The 10,881-nt window shown below is 35.4% G+C and overlaps 2 protein-coding genes across 2 annotated transcripts; both read left to right on the top strand.

Annotated features, from left to right (window-relative positions):
- The first annotated feature begins 1,178 nt into the window (after positions 1-1,178).
- On the top strand, positions 1,179-2,171 carry LOC110726353. The gene has a single exon (XM_021905858.1). The coding sequence runs from the start codon at positions 1,179-1,181 to the stop codon at positions 2,169-2,171; it is 993 nt and encodes a 330-aa protein (XP_021761550.1).
- A 662-nt stretch (positions 2,172-2,833) lies between these two features.
- On the top strand, positions 2,834-4,823 carry LOC110726271. Its single transcript, XM_021905750.1, has 2 exons — positions 2,834-3,314; positions 3,850-4,823. The coding sequence occupies exons 1-2, from the start codon at positions 2,834-2,836 to the stop codon at positions 4,821-4,823; spliced, it is 1,455 nt and encodes a 484-aa protein (XP_021761442.1).
- Positions 4,824-10,881: the final 6,058 nt, after the last annotated feature.

Genomic DNA, 10,881 nt, shown 5'->3' with positions numbered 1-10,881 from the left:
TCAGCCCTACAACATATGCAAATAATTAGACAAAAAAGGAATAATTTGAAGTCTTATTAAAAGAAGAAAAAAAATACTACTTTAATACCCAATAAAGATGGTAAGAAAGATACGAAAATATATATTGGTAGAACATATATGGAAGAATTGATATCAAATATAGAAGTTAATGTTTGACCCAAAAAAAAACATTTAGGCGGATATTTTTTTAATTAGAAGGTGACACGCGCGTGTCATCTTAAAGTTCACCTTTAGTATAAAGTTATAGAAGATAGATTCATCATGATTGAGGTTTAAATAAATTAAATGAAAAGAATATAAAAATATATGAAAAATCTTATATCTTTTGTAATATTTATTCTATTATTATTTTATAGAAGCTAGATTATCAGTAATTTTTCAATAAACAATTTACTCCCTCTGTTTCATGATGTTCTTCTAATTTAAAATTTTTTGTGAGACAAAACTGGTCAAAGTGGTAAGAATAATATAAAGCAAAGGGAATAATATTTTTAATTGCTACAACATAATTTAATTTTGTGTTTTGAAAATTTTATTATGCATTGCAATAGATAAATAAGATTGATAGAATATTGATTATTGCATTGGTGATATATCGATTTACAAATAACATAAATGATTTTGAAAACTTAAAATTTCATAGCCAAAATATTTATAAATGTATGTATACGGATCGGAGTAGCAAAGAACAATATAATATTTTTCTCTTTAATTCATGAGGTCGAGTAAGATATGTATACGAATCGGAGTAGCAAAGAACATATAAATATCATATTTACAAATATTTTGATCAAATACTAAAAAAATATATATAACTGTAAATACTTAAAGATGATTCCCTGACCGAAACTAGAAAATAAGTAAAATCTTTCATCGCCATTGGTTCGAGTAGAGTATAGATTAAAAGGAACACTTGGTCTAATTAATAAACCATGTTTTGGTGCCAAGTTTTTCCTTTTCTATCTAGCTCTTTCTCTCCACTAGTTTGACCATCATAATTTCTTCTTCTCGCTCTGGCGAGGAGGCTTTGGGAGTCTCCTATTTTTGAGAATAGCTTTTTCATTCTCAAATTGTTTTTTCTTTGTGCTTATTTCTTTTGCAAGCATTGCAGTTAGCTAGGTAGCGCCGGTTATCCCTTCAAGTTTCTTGCGGTTCCAATGGAAGCACCTATGGAACCTCCGGACCCCATCCCTTCCATGGTAGACACTACTATGAAAGACGCTACTCAAGTTGATGATATGGTTAAATCATCTCCAAATTCACCTACAACAATTTCTGTTGTCAAACAACCTGTTTCCTTTAGGGATGTTGTCCAAAGCTCGTCACAATGGTTCAATGAAGCTCGCAATATTTCCATTACATCTTTGCAATGGGAGGACGATCATGTTAATCCTCTTGATACAACGAAGGTTGTCTCTTTCCCGAAAGAAACTTTAGACAAACGAAGACACCCTTGGAAACTTACCCTGATGGGTAAATCTTTAGGTATCTCTATTCGTCCATCTTTCCTAACACAAAGAGTGAGGGCTATGTGGAAACCCAAAGGAACTTTAGAAGTTATTGAACTTGGAAAGGATGTTTTTTTATTTAGGTTCTCCATGCAAGATGACTATGAACGAGCTCTTCTTGGGGGTCCTTGGTTCATTCTCGATCATTACTTAATGATCACGAAATGGAAACCTAATTTTCGCCCTTCTATGAATCCTTTTGATAGAATGACAGTCTGGATCCGTTTCCCAGAACTACCAGTTGAATATTATGATAGAATCGCCCTTTTTGAAATTGCAAAAAAAGTTGGGAATCCGATAAGAGTTGATTACGCTACTGTTCACCTAACCAAAGCGAGATATGCTAGGGTGTGCATCGATATTGATCTCTCCATTCCTTCAGTTGATTCTATTTGGGTTAGAAATGGTTGGAAACAAATTGAGTACGAAAATATAAACTCATTATGTATTCATTGTGGCAGGATAGGCCATCCAAAAGAATCTTGCACCATGTTCCAAGCTATGAAGAATAAAGGCACAGTGACTACTCAAGATGATCCTTCAACATCATCAACTTCTATTACTAAGCCCAACCCAATCATAGCCCAGTCCCTCCACCCAACACCCTTCATCGACAACCCCCATCAACAACACTATCCCTAGCATCGCCTGCTCAGCCACCGCATTCTCGCTCTCCACCTCCCACTCTTCTGGGTCGACCAATCTCACCCTCCCCCCTTCCATCAACCATTTGTCTCCCATTTACCCCTTACCGTCAGAAAATAACCCCATCACATCCACTTTCAATCAGTCGCAATTCACAACCTTCTCTTCTATCTCCAACCACTGCCGCGAGTTCCTCCTGTCAACAAACTCCAACTGCGACATCTCTTCTAAGCCCTCAAGTGTCTCTGAACCAGGTTCGAAAATGCTATCAATCTCCGCAATCTCAATTTCGACCATCTAATCCCCTGCTTTGGCCATCCCTGGAAACGCCAATTACTCCGACGAAATTATCACTGATGCACGAAACTCTCCTTCAATTGAACTCTCTTTCACCCCAAATCAAAACACAATCCCATAAACAACCTTCTCACCATTGGCTACGGAACCAAGCCCGATGGCCGAAGTATCCCCCTCACTCCCTAGCACCAATCCCGACAAATCTACCCATTCGAATGTTAACTTTAGACCACAGCGAGATAAACGCCGAATTTCCAGAAAACCTTGTGACTTAATAAATGAGTCAAAAGGGTGTAGTGGGCCTTCGAGTAGAGGTCAACTTCTGGGAGACGACCCTAACAACAAGGGAGGTCCACCTAATGATGGAACCTCTTGCCCTAGAGGATACACTCACTCTGAAACAGTCAGCGGCATGGAAGGATTGGGAGAAGGAGTTACCCTTCATCCACCCAACTGAGTTAAAATCGGCTTCTTATAACTTGCTTGAATTTCCTAATTTAAATATGAAAATTATTGTTTGGAATGTTCGTGGAGCAAACCGGGATGAATTTATCCCACAGGCTATGGATATTATAGCCACTCATAAGCCGAGTAATTTTATCGTTCTAGAAGCCAAAAGCAATGGAATTCGGGCTAAGAATGTTAGTAAACTTCTAGGCTTTGATGGTCTTCAATTCATCGACCCTAATGACACTAGAGGTGGGATTTGGATATTGTACAAACCGACAGTTAAACTGATTCTCTATGATGATGATAGGAAAAATTATTTCCATGCCCTCTTTAAATTCAATCCCAACAACAAAGAGGTTTTGCTTACTGGGGTTCACGCACCTTTAACTAGGGGTGAGCATGGGACGCATACCCGTACCGTTAGTACTAACAGTTCGAGTACCCGATAACCAAAATCACTAAAAGTGATACCCATAACCGGAACCGATAAGTTCGGGTACCCGGATTTTCGGATCGGTTATCGAGTACCCAATAAGATATACAATAATGATAATTAAACTTAATTATGTAGTTATTATGATATAATTTACAACTAATTAAAAATAATACCATATGATCTTGACCAAATTATTAATAATATTACTAATCATTGATATTATAAAGTGATTATGAAGTAAAGTAAAAGTTTAGATTTATATTAATAGATTTAAGTAGAGAAAAAAAGCAAAAAAAATGCTTATCGGATCGGACCAAGTAACCGTTAATTTTAAAATGATACCCATAACCATACCCGATAATAAATTATCGGAATGGGTACCCGAACCGTTATGGTTATCGGATCGGGTACCCTAATTTTCAGAACGGTTACGGATCAATTTTTCGGGTTTTCAGTTTTTTGGGTAGTTTTGCTCAACCCTACCTTTAACAGCTGTTGATCGCCATCGCTTTTGGAGGCAAATCAGAGAAAATTTACCCCCTGATGATACTCCCTGGATGATGGTCGAAGATCTTAACGAGGTCATGTCTCAAGCTGATAAGATGGGAGGAAGAGGTTTTCGTCAATCTCAATGCAAAGATATGAGAATGCTCGTTGATGCTGCTTGTCTTGTTGATTTGGGTTACAATGGTAACCCCTATACATGGCATAATGCCAGGGAAGGGGCTGCTAACATCCGTGAGAGACTTGATAGGGCTTTGGCAAACCCGAGTTGGCTCAATACTTTCCCTAACACTATGGTAACTCACCTTCCACGTACCTTCTCTGATCACAACCCTTTGTTAATAACTTTATTTAATCTGCATATTGCTGGTAACTATCCCTTTCGATGTAAGATGGCTTGGCTTGATCATGATGAATTTAAGGATTACTTTGTCAATAATTGGAATGATGGAAATAGAGACTTTCTGGCAGGAAGAGCAAATTTTCTTAATTCTATTAAAAATTGGAATGAAAATATTTTTGGTAACATTATCAAACATAAGAAACGTTTAATTGCTATAATTAACGGAATTCAATTAAGCCTTTCTAAACATTTTTCAAACTTCCTTTTTCAACTTGGAAAAGATATTATCCGTGATTTGAATTGTATTTATCATGCTGAAAAAATTATATGGGCACAAAAGGCTGGGCTTGATTGGCGTAAATATGGTGACTGTAACACAAAATACTTTCACTATTTTGCTAAGTTTAAAAAATCCAGAGGCCGCATTCTTTGTTTACAAGATAACAATAACAATTTGGTGGATGACCAATTTGCTCTAAAAGAGTTAGCAAGAAATTATTTTATTAATATTTTCACCTCTACTGCCTCTCTGGACCAAAAGTTGATGAAGTCTTTTTCTTACCCTAAAACTATAGATGAAACTTCTCTTAATTCTATAATTGCTAGCCCTTCAACTTAAGAGATCTTTGCTAACTTATTACACTCAGATGACTTACAAGCTATCTTTTCCAAAAAAATTGGCCTGAACTAGCAGCCCCTATTTCTAATTTTGTTTAACAATGTTTTTCCCAAGGAGCCATTCCTAGTGACATTAACAACTCTTACCTTTGTCTTATTCTTAAAAAGAATAAACCTCAAACTATGAAATACTCACTAGGCGAAAATTGCTAATGGCCACCGGTTGAAAACCCCCCATTGCCACCGGTTTTGAACCGGTGGTCATTTGGGGGGTGGCAATAAAGCATCTCATGGCCACCGGTTCAAAACCGGTGGCAATAGTCTTCATGGCCACCGGTTAACCGGTGGCAATAGTCTTCATGGCCACCGGTTAACCAGTGGCAATAATAATTATGGCCACCGGTTAACCGGTGGCAATAAAAATGGCGTGGTTTTTTTTGGAGGGGAAGGCTGACTATTGCCATCGGTTTGAACCGGTAAACCAGTGGCAATAATAAGGATCTAAATTTATTTATTTTTTTGCTTGCAATTATTCCTGCAACTGATCCTGCGATAATATTCTGCCATATTATTGCTAGAAATTCTGCCATAATATAATTATTATTAATAATCATAACAAGAATTAAAAATATATATTTAGACTTTTATAATTAAAAACCAAATGCAATACAACAAATTAAATAAAGTGTGATATACAAATAAATACAAACAATACTAATAACTAGTCAATATTGTAGTCTAAAAGTTAATAAATAACAAAGTATAAATTCAAAATGATGCCACATTTACAACTTGAAGGTGATGAAAGATGCCAACATGTCTCGAACTTCATTAAGCTCCTTGCTTGTTAATGGATCTCCCTTTTGCACCTTGCAAAACTTGGAATATATATAAATTATGTTAGAATAAATTAAATTAATATGTAAAAAATTAAACACTTGGAAAAATTAAAACAGTCGCATTTTCATCCAAAATAGCCAAAATAAGGCCTATTTGACTTCTATTTGCCCATTTTCTACATTTTTAAAAAAATGACCAAGTTCTTTCTCATAACATGTCAATTATACTTAGTTATAGGTGGCTAAGCCTTGAAATCACAAAAAAGGGCATTTTACTAAGTTTAAGGTCGCATTTTCATCCAAAATAGCCTAAAAAGGCCTATTTGACTTCTACTTGCCCATTTTCTACATTTTTAAACAAATGACCAAGTTATTTCTCATAACATGTCAATTATACTTAGTTATAGGTGGCTAAGCCTTGAAATCACATAAAAAGGGCATTTTACTAAGTTTAAGGTCGCATTTTCATCCAAAATAGCCAAAATAAGGCCTATTTGACTTCTACTTGCCCATTTTCTACATTTTTAAACAAATGACCAAGTTCTTTCTCATAACATGTCAATTATACTTAGTTATAGGTGGCTAAGCCTTGAAATCACAGAAAAAGGATATTTTACTAAGTTTAAGGTCGCATTTTCATCCAAAATAGCCAAAATAAGGCCTATTTGACTTCTACTTGCCCATTTTCTACATTTTTAAACAAATGACCATGCCTAAGGAACCTTCGAGTCCTTATATACACATCTTTGTGAGAATTCTTAAGGTATATGCTTGATGTTTCATCAATACATATGGGGCATGCTTTTTTCCCTTTAACCTTGTACCCACACAGGTTGCCATATGCAGGGAAGTCATTTATGGTCCACATAAGGGCTGCATGCAATGTGAACACCTCGTTCTTATGAGCATCAAAACAAGAAACCCCTTCGTCCCACATCTTTCTCAAATCATCAATTAGTGGCGCAAGGTAAACATCTATGTCATTCCCAGGTTGCCTAGGCCCCGTTATTAGCAATGAAAGCATTATATACTTCCGTTTCATACATAACCAAGGAGGCAAATTGTAGATCACTAAAAGAACTGGCCAAGTGTTGTGTTGGGTACTAAGAGTGCCAAATGGATTCATCCCGTCTGTGCACAACCCAAGTCTTAAATTTCTGACTTCATTACCAAACTCCAGAAACTTCAAATCAATGTTCTTCCATTGCGAGGAGTCAGCCGGATGCTTTAGCATTCTGTTTTTCTTCCTTCCCTCGGCATACCACCTTACGTTTTTAGCGTCTTTTGGTGTTGAGAAAAGACGCTTAAACCTTGGAATAATAGGAAGATACCACAACACCTTAGCAGGAGGTCCCTTCGTACCAGGATTGCAACTCATGCGCTTGTAGCGCGATTGCTTGCATCGTGGACACTCCTCCAATTGTTCATTCTCATTACGATACAAAATACAATCATTAGGACAGGCATGTATCTTCTTAAACTCTAAACCAAATGGACACATAAGCTTTTTTGCATAATAATAAGACGTAGGAATTTCATTCCCATCAGGCAACATCTCACTTAATGCGGTCAATAAAGAAGTAAAACTAACGTCCGTCCACCCATGCTTCGACTTAATGTTAAAAAGTGTTAGCACGGTAGAAAGTTTGGAGTATTTTTTGCACCTAGGGTACAAAGGCTTTTTGGAAGCCTCCAATAATAATTGAAACACATCACCTTCGACATTATGCAGCATCTCATCCACGTCATTATCCTCGACCTCATCCACTGGATGATCCTCAGCTCCATCCTCACCACTATCAATAACATATTCATCATTCTCCCATTCCTCGTCCACATGAATCTCATTGCTTTTATCATGCACATCATTCCCATCAAGATCCTCACTATACTCTCCACTTTCACCATGCCAAATCCACACATGGTATTTAAGTCTAAACTCACGACAAAGTACATGATCTCTAATGATTTCAACACTATTGACCACCTTCACATTATTACAATCAACACAAGGACAGTATAGGCCTTCCTCACCAATTTTGCGCTGATAAGATAAAGCCGTCTCGCAAAACTCTTGAACCCCATTCCAAAAATCCATTGTATCACGTCTACCATACATCCAACCACGATCCTTTCCCATTTAGTAAAGTGTCTCTAAACATATATAGCAACATATTATCAATAATGTACAATTGCTATATATCTTATGTAAATCAACTTCAAGTACACATCATCAATATACCATTCATATAGTGAACAAATGCATGTTTCCAAAGTGTCCTTATCACTCCAACCTAACCCATCCTTGAATGTCTACTCTCACTTGAATGTATGTCAACTTTCCAATTTTAAGGAAAATCCGGCAGCACTTCCCCCCAGTTCTCCAAGTACAAGATGTAGATAATTACTTACCCACATATGTACCCAGAGAACATGGAGAAGAAATGGACAACCAAGATGTTCCTTAAAATCGAAAAAAAGACATACATTCACCACCTAAGTGAGAGTAAACATTCAAGAACAGTCCCAACCGGGGATTATTCAAGACTTTCTCCTAATGAGAAAGCCTTGAACGAGTATCTAGGCATATGATGATGCAAACATTCAACATATTATTGTAATTATTTATTATTAAACAAGACACAACTTGTAATATCATGAACAAACTTTTATCAAATAGATAAATAGAAAGAAATATATATAGCTCCATAAAGTTTATAGTTCATACCAATATAGCAAGTATAATGGATGTAATGTCTCGAACTTCTCACTTGAATAGCTAATAAACTTGTGCTTCACTACATATGAATCTACAAAAATAAAAAAATACAACAATAAAATAAAAGTTAGTAATTTTGTCAAGAACTATAAAACAACCTAAAATTACACATTAAAACATACTACCAAATTCAACTAATTAATTAACAAGTTTACTAATAATCTCTACTTTATTCAAAATTTCCTAATAAAACCTAACAATCAATTTCACACCACTCCAACATATCAAATTATACTCCATAATCCATATATTTCCTAAAAGCATTAGGAAAATCATTATGTAACGTAATCTAAAACGGATTACTCCTCAATCTAACTCCAAAATAATTCAATAATTCATACTATACTTAACCAAAAATTAAGCAACAACAACAAATTGTTAATAATAATAATACAATGAAAAAATAAAAAAAATTGTTCAAAATATATTTTCCATTATACTGTTAATTCATGAACAATTAATCAATTTCTTGCATTCTAAAGATACACACAATTAAACAATTTCTTGATTTCTAAAGTGCATTCTCTAAAATTTTAACCCTACTAACAACAAAAAAAAACCCAAAAAATTCAGAAAAATTAACCAAAAAATCTCTTTTTCCTCTCATTTACACTGTTTTTATTCTTATGGTTTCACCTCTAATTGCAGTTTCTTTTTTTCAATAATCTGGCGTAATTCTGATTTAGTATAAGCACTTACTTCCAAATTTCAAGTTTATGATTCACTAATATCAAGTAATTGCAGTTTTTTTTTTCAATTAACCTAATTCATGAACAATTCAGAAAAAATTACCCTAACAACAACAAAAATAAAACATAGAAATTCAGATAAATTATCGTCTATTAATCAGCATTTCGAACGGTGGCTGTGGGATGGTGGTGCGGTGGTTGTGGCGTCAGTGGTGGAGTGTGTGGTTGCTGCTTGCTGCTGCTTTTTTTTCAATTTCGAACGCTGCTTGCTGCATCGCTCACTGGTGGAGGAGGTTCGGAGGGAGTGAGGAGGTGGTGGAAGGTGGTGCGGCGTCGCTGGTGGAGTGTGTGGTGGTAGGGTTTGGATGGTGGTGCGGCGTCACTGGTCGTGGCTCGTACTGGAGTTTTGGTGGAAATAAAATAGTGGAGAGAAGAAGAATCTTGGGCCGCGCGTTTTATATATTCAAATATTGCCACCGGTTCAAAACCGGTGGCCTTTAAGCGGTGGCATTTTTAATTTTTCTACTAGTGACTTTCGCCCAATAGGTCTTTGTAACACTATTTATAAACTAGTCACTAAATGTATCTCTAGTAGAATAAAACCTTTTTTAGATAAAGTTTTATCCCTAATAGAACGATAGATGAGAATATAATCATTATCAAGGAGGTTGCTCATAAGTTTAATAAATCTACTGAAAAGGCTAATATTATGGCTTTCAAAATTGACCCCGCTAAAGCTTTTGATAGTCTTGAATGTTCTTTTATAGAAGATACTTTTAAAGCCATTAACATCCTGAAAAATCTTATCAATCTTATTTTAAGTTGTATTTGTTCTCCCAATATTTCGGTTCTTTGGAATGGTCAAATTACAGAAACTTTTAAACCTTCTAGAGGAATCACACAAGGTGACCCTTTATCCCCTTACATTTTTGTTCTATGTCTTTATTGTCTTTCCTCTATGATTCAAGACAAAGTTAACTCTAAGTGTTGGAAACCCTTAAAAATGGCTAAAGACATTTATATCTATCACCTATTTTATGCCGATGATGTCTTTCTTTTTGGAAAAGCCTCTATAGATAATATTCAATGCATGATGGAGGTTCTTGACAACTTTAAAATAATATCAGGCCACACTATTAATATCCAAAATTCTTCCATCATCTTTCCTAGAAAGATGGATCACAACATTAGAAAACCTATTTATGAATATTGCAATGTTTCCAGTTCTTCCAATTTTGTTAAGTATTTAAGAATAGCTATCAGCCCTAATAAGCTCAAAAACAGTGATTATCATGACCTATTGGATAAAACTAACTCAAGAATTAAAAGTTGGCAAAGTAAGCTAATGAACATGGTTGGTCGTTGCACTCTTATTAAATCTGTTTTAAACTCCTACCCTTTATACTCTATGCAAACCAACCTTCTTCCTATTTCTGTTATTGATAATCTTTAAGCTGACGTAAAGAAATTCTTGTGGAATAGAGTAGAAAAGACCAGGTACATACCTAGAACTAATTGGAGTGTGGTCTATGATCCTATCAATGCTGGAGGTCTAGGTATAAGAAACTTAAGGAGATGGAATCTATGCTTCATGGCCAAGTTATGTTGGAAATCAATGACTTAACCTCATAAGCTTTGGGTCCAACATCTAAAAGCAAAATACTGAAAATACACAAACTTAATGGATTGCATTCCCTCTCCTCTACCATTTGGAAAGACATTATTAAAGGAAGAGATATCCTAAACAAAGGA

The sequence above is a fragment of the Chenopodium quinoa genome, unplaced genomic scaffold, assembly GCF_001683475.1.
Source record: "Chenopodium quinoa cultivar QQ74 unplaced genomic scaffold, ASM168347v1, whole genome shotgun sequence".
Taxonomy (NCBI): Eukaryota; Viridiplantae; Streptophyta; class Magnoliopsida; order Caryophyllales; family Amaranthaceae; genus Chenopodium; species Chenopodium quinoa.
The sequence above is the reverse complement of the archived record's forward strand: the minus strand, read 5'-3'. Positions and strand labels throughout refer to the sequence as shown.

What these genes read in the sequence shown, in the direction of transcription:
- LOC110726353 (XM_021905858.1), top strand. Translation starts at nt 1,179, where the DNA reads ATGGAAGCACCTATGGAACCTCCGGACCCCATCCCTTCCATGGTAGAC.
- LOC110726271 (XM_021905750.1), top strand. Translation starts at nt 2,834, where the DNA reads ATGGAACCTCTTGCCCTAGAGGATACACTCACTCTGAAACAGTCAGCG. An exon ending in TCACGCACCTTTAACTAGGG is followed by an intron (nt 3,315 to 3,849) that starts GTGAGCATGGGA and finishes TACCTTTAACAG; the next exon opens with CTGTTGATCGCCATCGCTTT.